The 19,211-nt window shown below is 31.7% G+C and overlaps 2 protein-coding genes, 1 long non-coding RNA gene and 1 pseudogene across 3 annotated transcripts; 1 reads left to right on the top strand and 3 right to left on the bottom strand.

Moving 5' to 3' along the window:
* Positions 1 to 2,797: 2,797 nt before the first annotated feature.
* LOC136226263 (clathrin light chain 2-like) lies at positions 2,798 to 8,227 on the bottom strand. The gene is made up of 3 exons (XM_066014643.1): positions 7,860 to 8,227; positions 7,392 to 7,545; positions 2,798 to 3,288 (listed from the first exon to the last, which is right to left on the bottom strand). The coding sequence occupies exons 1-3, from the start codon at positions 8,153 to 8,155 to the stop codon at positions 2,932 to 2,934; spliced, it is 807 nt and encodes a 268-aa protein (XP_065870715.1). The 5' UTR covers positions 8,156 to 8,227; the 3' UTR covers positions 2,798 to 2,931.
* A 563-nt stretch (positions 8,228 to 8,790) lies between these two features.
* LOC136227260 (dirigent protein 19-like) lies at positions 8,791 to 9,766 on the top strand (annotated as a pseudogene).
* Positions 9,767 to 11,662: 1,896 nt separating this feature from the next.
* Positions 11,663 to 15,482, bottom strand: LOC136225841 (uncharacterized). Its single transcript, XM_066013963.1, has 6 exons — positions 15,336 to 15,482; positions 14,708 to 14,800; positions 14,497 to 14,595; positions 14,343 to 14,384; positions 13,970 to 14,201; positions 11,663 to 12,444 (listed from the first exon to the last, which is right to left on the bottom strand). Exons 1-6 carry the CDS (start codon positions 15,468 to 15,470, stop codon positions 12,284 to 12,286), a joined length of 762 nt encoding a protein of 253 aa, XP_065870035.1. The 5' UTR covers positions 15,471 to 15,482; the 3' UTR covers positions 11,663 to 12,283.
* An 871-nt stretch (positions 15,483 to 16,353) lies between these two features.
* LOC136226071 (uncharacterized) lies at positions 16,354 to 18,069 on the bottom strand. The gene is made up of 3 exons (XR_010687564.1): positions 17,964 to 18,069; positions 16,688 to 16,934; positions 16,354 to 16,492 (listed from the first exon to the last, which is right to left on the bottom strand). It is a non-coding gene; the product is annotated as an uncharacterized lncRNA (long non-coding RNA).
* Positions 18,070 to 19,211: the final 1,142 nt, after the last annotated feature.

Genomic DNA, 19,211 nt, shown 5'->3' with positions numbered 1-19,211 from the left:
ATTGTCGATAACATATGACTAAAATTAATCTTGCTTAGAAATGCTAAGGTTAAATTAGAATCATATCGCATGTTAAAACTAAATCTACATTTTACCAAAAAAATTAGACAAATCAGCATTTTCAAATCTTCGGTAACATAGAACCAAAATTGATCTTGTTTGGAAATGTACATGTTTAATTTGCACCATTTTATACGCTAGAGTTAAATCTACACTCCTCAAAAAATGTTAGGGTTAAATATGATCCTTATCTTTTTCTATCCCTATCGTCAGGCCACTCAGACTTTCTACACCGATACTATCCTCTTAAATTTGGATCGTTACAAATCTACTAGCTTTTATCTGATTCGTCCACAAACCAACACATCATACGTGAAGAATCCACTAGCTTAATCCAATATCATATAGTTTTTATTTGTTGATGAAAATGAAAATATTGGGAAGTGGGAAGTTTCCTAAAGTTGAAAAAGAGATGGAAAGGGAAAAGGAAGCACATGGGGATGTGATGTAGTCAGTCTAATTTAGCAGTGTGTTGTGTATGGCACTATAATATAGGGACAATTTATATTTATATTACAATAATAACAAATGCAATGGAATATTTTTCATATGTTGGACCATTCTGTTCTTTTGTGTCACATTTATCCATTCTCAGAATAATATAATATACTTTTCACCATTTTGTTGGCTTATAGTAGTACCTAAATTTAGTTAGTTTATCATTTATACAATTTTAATTCCTTAAAAATGCTTAAATTTCATTTAAATTTTGCAAACGTATTCTGCTAGTTTTAGTAAAAAGTAAATAAATAAATTACTTACCTCAATTACGTACATCAATTTAATTTGATTCTTGCAAGCCAATGATTGATAAGGTAGAAAGGGTCAATCTGTTCAATCTATGCACATTTATTCAATCTGTTATGTTGTTGTTAGGTATTAGAATTTTTTTTTATTCTAAACACAGTTGTTTTGAAAATTTATCATACATTTTTTTTATTTCAGGTTTAGAATTAAAAGGTAAAAAGTAGCTTTGAAAAATAGAAATAAACAGTCATTAATTTTAATTTAAAATAAAGTTTATGTATCAATAGACTACTCAGACTTTGTTACCTTTATATTAATTACATCCATTAGTAACTTTATTTATTTTAAGGCAAAAAGTAACTTAAATAGGAATATATTTGATAAAAGTAAATTAATGTGCATAGATTGAAGCAAAATATCATGTATTGTGGAACAAAAAAACTCTCTAGAAAGACTTCTATTGTGGACCGGAAGGAGTATTTGATATTTTTGGTCAAACTAGTCAAAAAATGTGTCGGTGTATAATTGGTGAGGTTTTGGTATATATTAATTTCTGATACTTTTTTTTATGTGATCTTGAACTGATAAAATTCAAGTTCGGTGAAGCTCAAATTAATACAAAAAAAAAAAAAAGAATCCTAAACATAAGTTAAATCACCAAATTGAATGTTTATACGTTTATTACATCATCTCCAATGCAATGTGTTTGGAAATGTGCTTGATGATAGGTTAGGAGTATTTTTGCACCTTACCCCAAATTAAAATTTAGTGAAATCCAATTAAAGTTGGAAGAAGTTTTGTTTAGGTAGAAATAGAATAGAATACAATAATGTGACCGTTGAAAGTAGCTCAATTTTTAAAAACAAGAGAGAGAGAGAGAGGTTTAAACCGTTTTTGGTTGAAAAGAGATGGGTGAGTTTTGGTACTTGATCTGTTTCCGGATGAAACCAATTAGTTATACAGGACAGGACAGGACCACTTTCCCAACAAAAGTTAACAGGACCACAACTAGGTTTCCGCCATTGAAGAACTTAACTATCTATATCATTAACTCTTTTCATACAATCATACAAATGCTCTGTTCAACCGCATAATGACCCGGTCTTGAATCGGATTAGAAGGCTTAAATAAGGAACAATTCTAAAGACGATAATGATAATGAGATTAAGAATTAAATGAACCCCACATCGAAAATAGTAAAAATAATTGAGATTTAGATCCCGGCTGTTCGCCAGAAAGTATCGGGTAAGAAAAATATGTGTTGAAAAACAAAATATTTTTCGGTATTTGGTACAATATTGAAAAACAGAAATAATGATGGGTAAATACTGTTTTTAAAAGGGTAAAAATGAATAGATAAAATTTCAAAAGTTTAAAGAAAATGTTTCTCCCTTACTATATTTTTCTGTTCACTAACCTAAAATTTTTTATTGACTCATTTTCCAAAACAAACGAAAAAATATTTTTTGGCAAACAAATAGAGCCTTATTAGTAACATGTGTTCCAATACATATAAACACATTTTAAAACCGTAAAAACTAATAAATTGAACAAAAGCTACGTAATATCTAAGACCGTTTAAAAATTGGACTTATGAAACCATAAAAAATCAATCTCACTTAACTAGTAAATTGCACCAATGATATATCAATTTCATTTTCTTTCAATAAACTCATTCCCACAAATTCAGACAAATTGTGGGAATAAAAACATGATAGATAGATTGAAAATGTCTTATTTTTACTTATGACATGACAATCACGTGACAACAAAAAAAAAATTACATCGATGTAAATATCATCCCATAAAAAAGTCTGTCTTCCCATGTGATCGTCACTATCACTATCAAGTGATTTTTTTTATTGAAATAATATCTTCGATAACCTTTGCAAGCTTCAAACTTCAATAACCAACGTGCAATTCAGCCCTCATTTCCTTAATCATCTAACTAATATAACCATATATTTGTTGCAGGCTAGAAAAGCAAGAATTTAAGCATAAAGATCAGTAAATTCTAACATAAACATTCTTCCGATAAACAGGCTAACACTACACAAATGTCCAAGAAAGCTCATACATCATGTCTTCCGATAATAGTAAAATAAGAACGCAATAGAAAAACAATCAAGCAACAGCTACCGGCTCAGGCGTGGTTACCACAGTGGCAGTTTTCGCAGCAGCTGCAGCTTCATCACCGGTTTTAGCATCCTTTTTAGGGGTTACGGGTGGTGGCGGAGAATGCTTCAGGTGAGGAGGAGTGTTGTGCTTCAATTTGATAAGTATCTGCCGCATCCTTGAAAGTTCGGTTGGTTTTCCGGGTTTTGGACCTTGAACGACAACAATGCCAGGCTTCTTATCCTGATCCTTCTTTCCTCTTTTCTTCTCTATGGTTGGAACTTCATTAGGAATAAGCTCTGCTATGGCCTTCCAGTAATGCTTATCAGCTTCAGTGTGAAAATTTTCCTGGTTCGCAATCACCACCTAATGCAGCAGAAGAAATGAGCCACAGGAATAAGACATGCATAATCAATCTATGTATATATCATATGGTCAGAAGCAAAACTGTCCGTTTAAGATTGGGAAAAAGCATACAGAGGTCTAATTCGGTTAAAAGAGCGTTACTCATTTCATCCGTGTCATAAATATAACTCAAATTATTAAATCCACCAGACTTCCTGAATTAATTAGATTTCCCAATATAACTTAAATCAGGAAAAAGATGCATCCACAATGATTTGTAGCCTTTTGTACCTATCGCCTTATGAAAAAGGCAACGCCCTAGGCACAAAAAGTCATTGCCTTCTTAAAGCTACCCTAAGTCGAAAGGCACTTGAGGTAATCTGCATCTCACATTTGCACCTACACAAGCGTCTTGTGTGCCTTTGACTGTAGGGAATTGGATAATGCTGCATGAATGGTGCATATTTTGTAGAAATGTAAACCATGATGCCTAAAGCTTTTTGCGAAGACGAAAAGTCCTTTTCTGTTTACAGAAAAGTTGCTCGGAATTATGTGCACAACGATCAACTACCAAGTAGTGCACATTATTCTAAATTTGAGGCCTGCTCAGCTCAACAAATTACACGATTAAGTTTATGAATGCAAGAGACGTGGCACAAAGATTTGAGGATTGACCTCTTCGGTGAATAGAATGAACCATGTCTAAATGAGAAAATAAACTGGTTCCTAAAGCTTTTTGCACAAATGCATAATGTTTTTCCCTTTCTAAAAGGTTGCTCAAAATGATTTCTACATGAATCTGGCTCCCTAGATTATTCTCAATTGTACTCTCGTCTGAAAATTATGTAATTAAAGTATACGGACCAACTAATTGATGACAGCAAATGGTGCACAAGGAAAAAACAATTGGAGGGTCAAAGACAGGATAGTCAGGAGTTCTGCACAGCTTTCAGCTATATAACTGATACTTCATTACTATTAATCATATACAAAATATCTACATCGGTTTCAAATATCATTAACAAACAAGCTTGAGAGGACCTGTGAGAAGACTTCTTATTGAAACATATTCAAATAAATATCTCTTTTGGTGCACTGAAGGAATAAAAAAAAAAGCAACACATTAAGACATCATGTTACTTATATCTAAAGATTTATCAGATCTTGCAAATAAATGCTACGGATTTGAAGCTAGCATGGACTTTAATTCAATGAAATAGAGTATTGCTTACTTTCTTCAGGCATTATTGATACTAGGGATAAGGTGCAAAAATGCCTCTAATGTTGTCAGTCAGGAGCAATATTACCCAACGTTGACAAGGTAGTCCAGTTTTAGACTTTACTAACAGAAAATTTTCTCAGTTAAATACTCCGTTATATCCTACCTAGGTGTATGTTATGTAATTACCTTTGTCGGCAAAAAATATAAAAAATATTCTGCTGGAAACAAAAATATGCACTAAATCGGATTCCCCATCATAAAAACAAGAAAACAATTAAGTCAAGAATCCTCAAATCTCATCTTTAATCCCTAATCCTTAACTTCTCATGTCCATCTGCAACTTCAGTAAAATGAGATCCCTAACACAAATCTCCTCAGTTTTGCTTCGATTTCACTTATATTGTGAACCCCAAAATTGTCGATTTCACTTCGAGGCCGGATTTCCAAAGTTTGAAATTGATTTTGGCAGCACACTCACCAGAGAAAGTCGACTACGATAGCAAAGGTACAAGACTGAAATAATAGTTTTGAAAGTTCTTGCTGTTCTCTGATTCTAGTTTTTGTTTTAAAGTTAGAGATTCTTTATGTTGTAGATTGAACTTTGAAGCTGCTTGAGATATGAGTAGAGATCACAGATGATATTTGGGTATCCTTACCTATTTTCCATTGAATTACTTTCTTACTTTTGTGATGGCTTAAGACATGCAAAATTAGATTTACTGTCTCTTCGTTTCCAGCAGAATGAGATTATCGAATTTTATTTATTTATTTTTTTGGCCAACAAAGCTAATGACATAGCATATACCTAGTCAGGAGATAACAGAATACTTAACTGAGAAATTCTTTTGTTAGTTAAGTCTAAAATTGGACTACATTATCAACGTTAGGCCCTTAATTGTACCATTTTTAACGTTAGTGGTAATATTGCTCCTGACTGGCAACTTTAGGGGCATTTTTGCACCTTATCCCTTATGTTAAAGATCATGTATACAAATGGAATGCGTTATAACATTTAGCTTAATATGGTTGAAACTACGTTTTGATTCTTCTAGCTATTCCAAAACTCATTCTGTCATAGAAAGTCTGATCAATTAGTTAATCATACACAACCAGGATGAAGAGACTTCAGATTAACAATCACTAAGTTCCTATACAAAGAAATTTGCCGCTAATATCATAATTTGTGAAACCTTGCATGATATATAATATAGTCTACTAAAAGTTATACTTCAATAGAACACCAAAATAGTGGTGCACAAAAACTTGGATCCTTTTTATTGTAATTCACTCATTGTTCTACGTTCCACACAATTAATACTAAAGATCATAGTTATTAAAGGCGCAAGGCGCACTAAGGCGCAAGGGGGGTCCTGGAGCCTTGGCGCAAGGCGCAACTTAAGGCGCGCGCCCGAGCGACCCGAGGCGCACACAAAAAAAATATCATAAATTCATAATACTAGTCACAAATAATCACAAATAGTCAAATAACAACAATAAAACCATAAAATGCATGAGTTAAGTTCTAGTTAACTACTAAGGCATGAGTTAACTGTTGCGATATGTGAAGTAAAAACTGTCGATATTTGTCTATCCATGCTTTTCTTTTATTTTCTGAACTTAAAAGACCCTAAAATACCTTAACCTTAAAATACCCTCAAAACCCTAAGTACCCTCCACCCTAAAATACCCTAAGGTAGCTGAGGCGCGCCAAGGCGCGCGCCTTGCGCCTGGCTTAAGGCGCACCAAGGCGCACTAAGGCGCGCGCCTTACTGACCGCGCCCGCCTTTGGGCTCCAGAGGCGCTAAGGCTGGAGCCTTAGCCGAGGCGCGCCTGAGGCGCGCCTTTAACAACACTACTAAAGATGAATATTATGATTAAAATAGAAATAAATTAAAGGATTAACTACAATCAATCAATATAATGGTTGAACTATATAAAAAAACAATTTCTAGAACTTAAATATTGATGCTTACTATTTCCAGGAACCTAAATTGGAGGAATTTTCTCATTATAAATCCAAGACTCCAATTCTGTTGTAGGAGGCTGCTCAGTTGAACTTCATACAAAATCAGGGTAGATACCCCCTAAAATTCACATCTAACATCCTAACTCATTGAGTTTTGCTCTAGAACCCCAAGGCACAAAGCCAGCTAATCTTGATCTAGAGTAATTGAGCTCTTACATGAGGTCATGACTGATATTGGAACAGTACTCAACAACTATGATCTGTTTTTCAAAATTTGCCGATTCTTCTGAAAGAACATTGGCAAATACTCTATCTGTTTAACGTTTTTCACCAAAACACCAATTAAATATTGATTAGATTATAAAAATGACTAATTTACCCTCAATAATTCTCCCCTAAAACTCTACTTTCTGCACAAAAAATTCTCATTCTTAAATATTATGCATAATTAGAATTATTTGCATTAATACTAATCCTCCCTCTAACCATAAATAAGGATAACTTTGAGAAAAATTTGTCAAAAGTGTATTGATAATATAAAACAGAACACATTAATAATTCTAAAACAACATCTATTTGAGACTGGAAGGAGTACAACACAAATGGCAGTTTACCAAGCCAAATACCCATCAACTTCTGAGTTAATGTCATCATTCTATCCGGGAAGGAGTTAAGAAAACATGCCCTAGATACAATATAACACACTCTTACACTCATGCAATTTGAACTCCTCTTTTTCCTATTATCACACCACACATAATGGTAAAAAGGGAACAATTTACTTCTGATAATGGAATATAACAAGTCTATATGACAAGAAGAACAATATATAGACCGAAGCAGAAAATTGTGAAGAATGCAGGATATGAGATAAGTAATTAAGCAAGATAATAGCATCAACAACATCAACTTCAAGAATTTCATATTCTCTCTTACCTTCTCCTTTTCCCTGTTAGTGGTTTTATTATTCTCACAGCCGATTTCCCTCTTTTTGTAGAACTCAACCTTAAATTCCTCAGCTTCCTGGATTATTTGGCTCAGTAACTCTTTTTCCCTCTTCTCCTTCTCTTCCAATACTATTGCATTTTCCCTGGGCACCAGAACGGCCATATAATACATCAAAACCGTACCTTTATAACCAAAGAAAACTAAAGCCATAACAACTATGTGATTCATAATCACCCGGCTTTAAATAAGGCATGTCAAAGCCTTTGTATGATGAAATAATCAAGTTTTCCTCAATTCAAACAATTCTCGATGATTACATTCATTAAGATTACTAAGCACGATCAATTCTCATGGAAACGACAAACAATTTGAGTTTTCTATGCTTTCAATTAATTTGGTCAAAAAAAACAAAAAGAATTCTCTGGAACCAAACACAGCGATAGCAACAAATCTTACTTTCTCCATTCTCTGAGAGCAAGTCCCTCCTCAGCCATCTCCGAAGGAGGAGGCAGAGTCGGACCGTCCGATCCACCAAAATCTCCGGCGAATCCACTCCCATTTTCCTCCGCTTCGAACTGTTCATCGGCGCTGTAAGCTGTTGGGTGTGATTCATAAACATCCTCGGCTCCTGTGAACGATTCGAATTCTTGCGGATTGTAGCCAGTATATTCACCGTTGTTGTCGTCCTCGAAAGGAGGAGGAGTTGACTCGGTTTGAGGAACTGAGTCGTCAAACTCGGAAAATGTAGACATTGTAATTTGTGTTTTTGTTGTTGTACGGACACGCGCAAAGGTCTCTGGGTCGTTAGCGATATGAATGTATGACCAGATCAACTGTAGTTGATAATAGTTCCAGAAAACTCTCTTCGGCCTTGGTGTCTTAATGGGCCGAGAATTGGGCTTAGGCTAAATTAGATTTGATAAGTCAAATTTGGGAAATTTACTTTTAAAAACTTAATTATAGGGTTTTTTACACGTTACAAAATTACAATTAAATCATATTACAATGAAATCATATCAGTAAATATAACTCTCAACATTTCACTATTTTTTATATATAACAAATAAAATATACTTTTATATTCTAATTTAAAAATTATATACCTCGATTCAAAAATTGTAAACCCTAAAAAATATATCATAAACCCCTAATTTATACTCAATCCTTAAAATATATTAAAAATAAGGATTTTATTAGTTTGACATAATTCAAATTATTAATTGATATAATTATTCGCTAAGTTTTTAAAAGTGAACTTCCATGTAAATTTTCCATAATTATATGAAGGAATAATTTGAATTGATTTTAGGGGTAAATTTCATCTATGGTGTACAACATTTGCCCAATTTCACACTTTGGTCTACAACCTTCAATTTGTCTCACTAATATGTACGAACTTATAGGTGACTTCCCAATTTGGTGTATAGCAGGTAAAAATAACCGGTCAACTCTTTAGTCAACGCGACACCTCAGCATTTTTCATATACCCATTTAAAAAAGTGGAACCCACTTTTCTATAATTACTAAAATACCCTTCTCCCTTATACAATTACTAAAAAACCCTTGTCCCCTACCTGGCAACCCCTCTCTCTCTGTCTTCCCATTCTCTCTGAAAAAACGTTTAATCTTCCTCCTTTCAAAAACAATACCAAATTCATTTAGAGTTACTAAATTCCAATCTCATAGAATTACTTAGTATTAAAATCAAATTCTGATAAAAAAAAAAAAAGTTCCCAGGAGAATGGTGTCCTCTCTATTAAGTGTTATATAAAATGGGAAATGTTAGAGAGAGAGAGTTGTGTATGATATTCTCGAAGGCTAAATTAATCCCCTTTCTTCATGCCCAGTTCTTCACTCTCTCAGCCTCCTCTTCCCCTTCACCGGAAAAAACCATAACTTTGTTAGAACCATGGACATGAAACTCTTGGGTCTAAAAAAAAAAAGCTAAGCCATTTCAAATTATACTAGCATGACATCGTAACGGGCGCTAATCTCAGCGTCGTCATGGTGGTTCCACCGTCGAACACATCAAAAACAGCCTTTGGTATGGTGAGGATGATCGACAATCCGTTGAATCTAGGGCCGGAAATGAGCTCAAAATTGGTCGGAAAGGCTTAAGGATTTTACACACAGGTATCACAGGATGAGATTGGCTTGTTAATGGCTATGAATTTTGCCTTTTCTAAAGGTAAATATAATGGTCGCATTCTTACTGTTCTTGGTCGGAAAATAGTGTTTTCAAAGGTCAGAGAAATTCCAGCGAAAGAGGAAGTGGACTTTTCAAGTTTGCCATAGATTATGTTCAAGCAACGACTCAAAAGTTTGATTTAACTACAGGAGATGCTACTTTTGAGTATTATTGAGTTTTTTCTTTTGCCCTTTCTGTTGGGTACGAATTCATTATTATTTTTGAAAGGAGAAAAATTGAAAGGTTTTTTTTTAGAGGGAGGAGTTAGAGAGAGAATGGGTTTAGAGAGAGAGATGAGGAAGATAGAGAGAAGGGTTGTAAAGAAGGGGATGAGGGTGTTTTAGTAATTGTATGAGGGGAAGGGTATTTTAGCAATTGTATAAAAAGTGGGGTCCACTTTTTTAAATGGGTAGATGAAAATGCTGAGGTGGCGCATTGACCAAGAGTTGACCGGTCATTATTACCTGCTGTACACCAAAGTAGGAGGTCACCTATAAGTTCGTATATATTAGTGAGACAAATTAAAGATTGTACACCAAAATGTGAAATGAGGCAAAAGTTGTATACCATTGATGAAATTTACCCTTGATTTTAGTGATATGATTTAACTATAATTTTATAATCAATTATGATATTCATATAAAAAGTTCTGTGAGATTTTATAAAAAAATACATACTTTTTATATGAAAATAATATTTAATTATAATTTATAATTAAATCTTATTATAAAATTTAACTCTCAATATGTCACTATTTTTTTTATATATTACAAGTATGATTTTTATGTTCTAATTTATTAATTCTAGACCATAATTTATCAATTCTAAATCTTAAAAAATATATCATAGATTCATAATTTATAAAACCTAGTTCTTAAAATATATTAAAAATAATATTTTTCTTAGTTTGACATTATTTAAATTATTGTTTGATATAATTGTAAATAAATTTTTAAATCTGAATTTATATAAATTTCTCAAAAATTATATTTGTTTATAAGACTTTTCTCTTTCATACCAATATATTGTGATAATAAAAATAAATATATAAAATTTTGATATATTTTAAATAAAAAACATGGGATGATAAAATACAAATATAGGTGTTAGTTAAATGTAAAATAAAATTCAAACTCGATTTTTAATATAATTTCCTATATATGGTTTATGTTTGATTTTTTTTTTTGTTTTAATTTTTTTTATCAATGAAGTTTCAAGTAAATAGAACATTTTAAAACTATAAAAAAAATAATTTAACTTGTTTTTTTTTATGCGAATGCATATATCTTCATTAAATACGAAAAGAACAAGTACAACAAGAAACGGGAAAGGTACAAAACCTTACAAAATCCACAATGGGACGAAAATGACTACAAAGAGCATAAAAAGCCATAAAAGGTACAAAATTCACAAAAAAACAATAAAACATATACTTCATCGAAATCCAAATCCGCAGAAAAGCAACTGCAATCGAATCTTCATCATTTAGACCATTCCGAACATTCGGATCTGAGTCCTTTCGTTTGTTGCAACCACGTAGATATATTGATCCACGTATAAAATAAATCGTTTTCGTTCTTGCTAAATCCGAAAAAGGTATAAATAGTAGAATAATGGAGAACAGATACAATTCAAACGGATAATGAAATTCAATAAAATATATACACTTACCGAAAAGAAATACAATAAAAAATTACAACAAACCTAACCCGTTGAGAGGAGGAAGAAGGAACTTCCTTCTTCCTCCTTAAAAAGGTAAGAATGTATTAACTCTAAGTAACACTTGATATATTCATGATTTAACTAATGATATTTGAGATCCTCGGTATGATGCATATATAATAAAACAAACAAATTATTTTAATGTACACAAAAAGTTTAATTGGAAAGTGATTTATCTAAAAAGTACTTGATAAGTTTCGAACCGAAAACAAATTATATAAAAAGATAAAATAAAATGAAAAAGCAACCTTTATATATATATTTTTTTGACTAGTAGTAGCAATAATGTTCCTTATTATTTGAGCTTACAAGGAAAATACTCTCAACCCCAAAATATACAACAAGTTGAGTTTAAATTAGGACTAGTTAAATGACAATCATAATTACTACAAAACTGATTCTAAATTTATCAAAGATTACTAATCATATTGTACGTGTTACGAAATGAACACATCCTTTAGATATAATATATGAGAGTATCAATGTGTGTGGATGAATGAAAAATTTCATCTATGATACGTTAGCTAAGAGTCACTCTTTATGATTTTTTGTACTTAAAGAACCTTATAAGCCGACTTGTGACTTGTACGTACTTGTAGTTGATGTTGAAGATTCTTCCATTGCCATAGACTTCACAATGAATTAGAATTAAGATGTCAATTTAGGAAGAACATAAAGAGGTGCTGCTGGTGCCGAATGTAAGTGATATTGAAGGCGATGACGATGGTAAAAATGTGATAAGAGAGGGATGATGATTTTAGATTCAGTTTTCACTATAGTGAAAGATGTTTTCGGTTTTTATTCTATACTAAAAACAATTATATAATTTAAAGTATTCCATTAAACGTTTAGTTTGACAAAAATAAAATCAATTATGAGTTTTTGATAATATTATTAATTGAAATTAATTTATTGATAAAACACAGAAAACACCTCATTAATTGTAAAATTACACATTTTTCCCTTTAAATTAGAAACCAGGCTGCTCTTGAATGACTTCATTAGGACTTTCTTTGACTTTCTTCTCATCCAATTTAGATTCTCCATTATCCAATTTAGCATCCACAATTCTGTTGTTAAATTGGTCAATTTCTTCCACCCAAGATTTGAGTTGTCGAGTTGCTTCCTCATCTATTTATAACATCAAATAGGTAAATACAGTAGCATTTGGTTCAGTTCAGTGCAGTAAAAAAGAACAAAGCCAAAGACTCATTTATCTTTGGCGTAAAGCATTTTTTGGCCCTTGACGTATCCAAAATTTGTTTATTTGGCTCCTGACTTATAATTTGGTCACATTAGGCCCCTGACCTATCCAATTAGATAAAATCTCACCCATATTAGATGGAGAGTTAACTGTGTTGGAATCCGTTAATGACGTGGCAACCGTCACCAATGAAAAAATGACACATGACACCTAACAAAAATCTAATTTTCACTTAGATCAAACAACAAGGAAACAGTAAATCTACTAACATATTTTTTTTTAAATAAATTACTAACACATTAAAAATCTAAAAACTGGAAAATTTACTTCGACTTCTTCAACTCCATTCATCTTCCGCATACGATTCCTTCAACTATCTCCTCGTCACCGTCACCGAAGGGAAGGAGAACGCCCGAATCTGTGGAAGAAGATAGAGGTCGAGAAGAAGGAAGCTGACGGAGAAGGGCGACGACCGTAGAAGGAGGAGCTGCGTTTTTCTTTTGAGGAGGAGCTGAGTTAGTAATTATTATTATTTTTTTTTTTTTTTGTGCCTTATTATTTGATCTAAGTGAAAATTAGATTTTTGTTGGGTGCCACGTGTCATTTTCTCATTAGTGACTGTTGCCACGTCATTAACGGATTCCAACACAGTTAACTTTCCATCCAATATGGGTGAGATTTTATCTAATTGGATAGGTCAGAGGCCTAATGTGACCAAATAATAGGTCAGGAGCCAAATACACAAATTTTGGATACGTCAAGGGCCAAACAGTGCTTTAAGGTTAGGGACTAAATAGTTCATCGAAAAAAAGGTTAGAGACTTTATCATGTGTTTTTGAAAATACAGGGACTAAACAGTGTGTTTTGTCAAAATATAGGGACTAAAAAATTAATTATACCTAATTTAATTATAGAATCACAAGTAAATTATCCTATAATAATAATAATAACATAATAACCCCTTTTTACTACAGAGCTTTTTGAGTAAAATTAGAAGTTTGAGCCACTTTAAAGATTTTGGCTACTCAAACCTCTAATATTGGTGTTTAGTAAAAATATGTTTGAAAGAGCTTATTTAGTTCAAAAAAAACTAGTTTTAGGAGCTAATTGCTCAATCTCTTTTGAAGAACATTTTTATCCATAATTACTACCATTTAACCCCAAATAAAGGATTTAATATGTCCTTATTTGTCATTTTACAAAAACAGCCTAAATTTTACCAAACAAATTTATACAATCAACTAGTCAAAAAGTTAATCAGCTAACAACTAACAACCATTTACATGGTCAATATATTTTTTAATTATTCTTCCTATAAAATCATGATCATCATTATTATCCTTTGAGATTTTTGGGTATTAAAGCCGCTAATAAATAATTTAAAATTAATTATAAAAATTTTGTATGAAAAAAAGAAGAAAAAGAAATTGTAATTAGATTAGATGAACTAACCAAGCCTTGGGACAGTATGGCCTTGAGGGTGCCTTATAATTAGAGGGTCATGAAAGGCAGTGGCAAGATCTTCAGAGGGCAATTTCAACCAGTCCTTAGCTCCTATGAAATGCACCGATTTGACCTTAATGGTGTCCTTATATGCAATTTCACATATGCTTGGATCTCTAAATTTTGCTCCTGATATTGATATAAATAATTTCATTGCTGGATGTTCCTTCAATATTTTTCCCTGTTTCCATTCCAAAAAAAAAATAAATATATATTTTAGTGAAAAATTGTCTTTGAAAAAAAAAATTTAGACACGTGCTTGCAGATTTTTAAATTATAAAAATTTATTTACGCAAAATCACGACATTTATTAGTATCTTACTTGAGTTTGGTAGCCAATTAATAGAGCCGCAAGAGTTGCACCCTGAAACGAAAATCAGGAATCATGAATCCGTTTCAACTTTTTCTATCATTTTAACCTTTTTTATATATATAATTTATCTGATTAGTCGGTTTTAAAGTAAATAAATACGTACCTGAGAGAATCCAAGCAAACCATCAAAAGGTCCTTCTTTGGTGATATAATTACACAAATAATTGATACATTCTTCCAGATTTGTGTATTCTGTGAATTCCTGGTATTTTAAGCAATTAATTATTTATGTACCAACCATAAATTGCATTTATTTAGAAATTATTAATAATAATAAATTAGAAAAATTTAAAAGAATTATTATTTATAATTACCTCATTGTACTGGAACCACTCAAAGTAGGGTGGTGGAAAGATTCCCTCTATTTCAGATTTACCTCCAGCTGGGAATATTCCATTGGGAAAATCCTGCATTTGTTTTGATACTCAATTAATTTCAATGATTTCTATTCCTAACGTTGGTAGCGAAAAGCAATTTTACTCCTTATATTGATAATTTAGCTCAATTTCAGATACTATTATAAAACACAGTCATTTTTGTTCTTTATTTTGCACCAATTGCATATCAATTCGTTCTAAAAAAGAATTTCATATTTTTTTGTAATTTAATAATAGAATTGGAGATTAAATTTATAAATTCGGTGAATGTTTTGAATTTTTTTTATCTAATTTGTACAAAAAAGACAGTATATATTTTTGATTTTTTTCATATCCCAACATATGTTTGTGATTTATTACTGATAAAATGATGCATATGTGAATTATTTCTCAAATTTACTCAATTTATCAACGCTAGGAGTAAAATTGTTCTTGGCGAGTAAAATTGTACTATTTTATTTGCTCCTTACCCAAAATGTTAGGCGTATTTTTGCATCTTAACCCCTGAAATTAAGGGTATTAATTAATTAGAAAAGAAAAGAAGAAATTGAAAAAGGGTACATACGAGGTGAAATGGAGCAAAAATAGAAGAATCCCACTTGCTAATTTGCTTCTGAAGAAAAGAACCACTCGTTCTAAATCCATGAAGACACAGAATCTTCATCTTCATCTTCATCTTCTTCATCTGATCATCAGCCATGTCTGTAATTTCTTTTTCTGGTGTGCTAAAAAAGAATAAATATAAATAAGGAGAGCCATGAGTGCTACCTACCACTTTCGAGCTTTGGTTGGTATGGTAAGTGACCACGAGAGCCGGATAATTTAATGTTACCTACGCACTCTCCATCTTCTTTTCAATAAATACCATACTTACTTACCCAAATTAATTACCTATAAATATCCATTGAAATAATTTTTTTTTACAGTTTTTCTTTCTCTATATCCATGTCAGACATATAAAAAATTGTTTTCAAACAGTTAAAAATACGAATTTTAAATGTAGTTAACGTTTTGTTAACTGAATTTTACGTTTAAACATGACTTTCTTGGTTACCAATGACTTACTGTATAAAGTTATAGGTAAAAGTTATGCTCATTTTGTTTTTGACAAAGTAAGTATAGAAGACACCAAAGTTATAATTGATCAAGAGGGTGCAATATGTCAAATTGAAAAATGACAGGCTTAATCAACAAAAATTAAAAAGTTCAGAGAGCGGAGAAACCATGATTTTGTACCGGAGGGGCTAATTTTAGTACTGTGGTTGGAGGGTAAGCAAATTTTTTTTTAGCCTCTTGTATGATAAAATTTATTTGTTTTGGTGTGTTAAATATAAAATTAAAAGTGTCCAACATGAAAAGTATAAACATTTTAATTTTTTTTTATAAATTTAATGCTAATTTCCTAAATTAAAACCCAAAATCATAACTCCTTAGTTATTCCTCTATATTGCATTCTAGAATTTGCTGTTTAATATGAGTGATTAGACAACAGTTTTTGTGTCATTAACATTATAAAAACTTAATTAAGTTCAAATACTTACACAAAAATTTCAAAAATTGTTATTACAAGAAATGCAAAAAACTGTAAATTGTACACCAAATATCATGAACCGTACAAACACATCCTTATTCAAACATGAACAAATAAAAAACTCAATTCGGACTTGATCAATCATCATGAACTTGTAGCTTAATCAGAAAGATATATGCATTTTCCAGTGCCTGCACAAAAAAAAAGGTAAAAAGGGGAATGTTAATTATCATCAAACTAATAATCAATTAATTAGTGGATGTTTAATCCTAATTAATAGTAATTACAAAGGGTGTCATGGAAAAAGTTTTAACCAACAGCTCAAGCTGATAGTTAAAATCCAATCATAGATCTTATGTTAATATCTGATAAAAGGAGATAATTACTTGGATCAGTAGTGACGAGTTCGGCACTTCCTTTGAAATCACACTGGGAGTCAACTTTGCCTTTGCTTTGATAATAGGAGTTCATGGCATAAGAAGCATGAGCCCAAACATTGTCTGGATGGAAGCATGCTCCATTTGCTTGAATAGGCACACAATCTATGCCTGCTCCACAAGCAAAGTCTAAGCTTGATTGCATTTGTTCTTTAGTTGCTTCTTTTTTTGCCACACACCATTTCTTTCCTTGCCCCTATTTTTAATTACAAACACATACACACACATTAATAAATAAAGAAAAATGTTGTAATGTCTCAATAAAATCTTAAAGTAAGTAAAATGAGACAACTTTAATAGTGATCTTAATCCAATGGATTAAAATAACTCGGGGCTTTACCCCTAATCATAAAAGGATCGATGGATTCAAGATTCACTAATAGGGCGAAATAAAGATATACTTTTTATGTAAGAAACGATGGAATTTTGCCCTTAACATTTACAATTCAAAAATTTATAGACATAGAACAAAAGGCTCTAACTTGGACCTAAAACAGAGGCAGAGGAAGAGACAGAGGGTATGGAAATGCTGACGCAACCTCAATCATCCAGAACTAGACCCTATAAAGGTACGTAGTTCATGCTATATCCACCCTTCATTTTCATCTGTGGGGTACCGATTGCACTCCTAATAGATTAAAGACTATGCATCTTATTTTTATTGTGCCATTTCAGGCCAAAACGACATTGTTTTGATCTGGGTGGGAGCAAAAAATAGTTTACTCTGAGTTTACTTTTTGCACTTCAATTACTATTTTTGTTCAAAATCGATTCATATTAGAAATGTTGAGGATAGCCCTTTACTATTTCTTACCTCAATTGTCGGTGATCACCCCCTTATAAGGGTAGTTCATGTCATATCCACTCCATCTTCATCGGTGGAGGTGCTGATTGCACTCCTAGTAAATGAAAGGCTATGCATTTTATTTCTATTACGTTCGTCTAAACCAAAACAACATTGATCTCGGTATGGACAAAAAATATTATCTTGCACTCCAAGCAATCAAAAGCTGACAGTGATTTAAGTATCGAAATTGATTTGACTTTTCAAATATTGCCAACTTCAAGGCTAAGTTGATAATTAAACTTCCGTTTGGACTAAACCGAATCTATCTGTCTGACAAATTGACCTTTAATTCATTCTTTATTTTTGTTAATTAAGAAGGAAATGTAGCTAGGAGTAGATATGTCTAGACACATTAGATATACAAGAAAATAAGCTTACATTGACGAAAGTAGTGGTGGTGGATAGGAGCACGGTGGCGAAGAGGAGGAGGATAGCGGTTGTAGTGGTGGAAGCCATTTGGAAATTGATTGATCTTTATGATGATTGAATTTATGATCCAAAAGAGGGTAAATATTATCAAAATATATAGCTACAGAAGAAGCTATTTTTACCCAGAAGAACAACAATTAAAGCTATAATTACTAATTAGATAGAAACCACGTGGTTGGAGTAACTTCATTTAACCTTTAATTATATGGAATAGAGTTCAATCTTTTACATTTTACATTCTTGAATCATACAAATTTAGCTACTTTTACTCATCAAGTTTCCAAATAATAGGATAATATAATTGACTAAAACTAATTCATCATTATTTTGATATATATATACTTATTTGGTAAATATAGTTTTTTTTTTGGCATTACACCCATTTTTGTCCCTAAACTAAAGTTTCAAAATCAATTAGCACCCTAAACTATCAAAATCATCAATTAGTTCCCTAAACTAAGCAAAAATTATCAATTTAGTCTTCATCCTATCTTAAAGTTAGAAACTGTAACTATTTAATAAAGACTGTAATAATCTCTGTGTTGGTTCAAAATAGGTTTGAGGAAGATGGTTTGGAATTGTTCAACCGAATGATTTTCGTTGAGGTTTCAATTGATGATTTTTGTTTAAAATGAGGACTCAATTGATGATTTTTGCTTAGTTCAAGGACCTAATTGATGATTTTGATAGTTTAGGTTCCTAATTGAATTTGAAACTTTAGTTTGGGGAGCTAAATGTGTATTATGCTTTTTTTTTTTTAATAGAGAATGAGTATTTGAACCTATGACCTTGTATTTTTATTGAGTGAGAATGTGATAATTGAAAAGAAAAAACAATAATGGTCAAATTTGATCCTAACGTTTTTTATAATGTAAGAAATTATAAAAATTTAATCCGAATATTTCTAAACAAGATCAATTTTAATCGTTATAAAAAATTTGAAAATGCTGATCTGACTGTTATATTATATTGGACTTTCCAAACATCAATTATATCTAAAATATTTAATGTCACTACCATTGTTGTCAAAATCGGACCGCTCAAACAATCGGAAAAAACAAAGGGTCAAAGGTTTGAGGTTTAACCGGAATCCAACCGGTATTAAAAAATCATGTGCAAATTATATTTTTATTCATATTTAATCTTATAACATAGTATAATACCAACTATATTCATAAAAGTTATACTAATATAATA

The sequence above is a fragment of the Euphorbia lathyris genome, chromosome 4 (assembly GCF_963576675.1).
Source record: "Euphorbia lathyris chromosome 4, ddEupLath1.1, whole genome shotgun sequence".
Lineage (NCBI taxonomy): Eukaryota > Viridiplantae > Streptophyta > Magnoliopsida > Malpighiales > Euphorbiaceae > Euphorbia > Euphorbia lathyris.
This window is presented reverse-complemented; position numbering and strand designations above follow the sequence as displayed.

Bases quoted from the DNA above. Each gene is read 5' to 3' on its own strand.
- LOC136226263 (XM_066014643.1), bottom strand. From the start codon at position 8,155: ATGTCTACATTTTCCGAGTTTGACGACTCAGTTCCTCAAACCGAGTCA. The intron at 7,546-7,859 runs GTAAGATTTGTT...TCTGGTGCCCAG, and splicing joins GCTCTCAGAGAATGGAGAAA to GGAAAATGCAATAGTATTGG. The intron at 3,289-7,391 runs GTAAGAGAGAAT...CTGCTGCATTAG, and splicing joins CTAACAGGGAAAAGGAGAAG to GTGGTGATTGCGAACCAGGA.
- LOC136225841 (XM_066013963.1), bottom strand. From the start codon at position 15,470: ATGGCTGATGATCAGATGAAGAAGATGAAGATGAAGATGAAGATTCTG. The intron at 14,801-15,335 runs GTATGTACCCTT...AAACAAATGCAG, and splicing joins TTTTTGCTCCATTTCACCTC to GATTTTCCCAATGGAATATT. The intron at 14,385-14,496 runs GTACGTATTTAT...TTTTCGTTTCAG, and splicing joins GTTTGCTTGGATTCTCTCAG to GGTGCAACTCTTGCGGCTCT.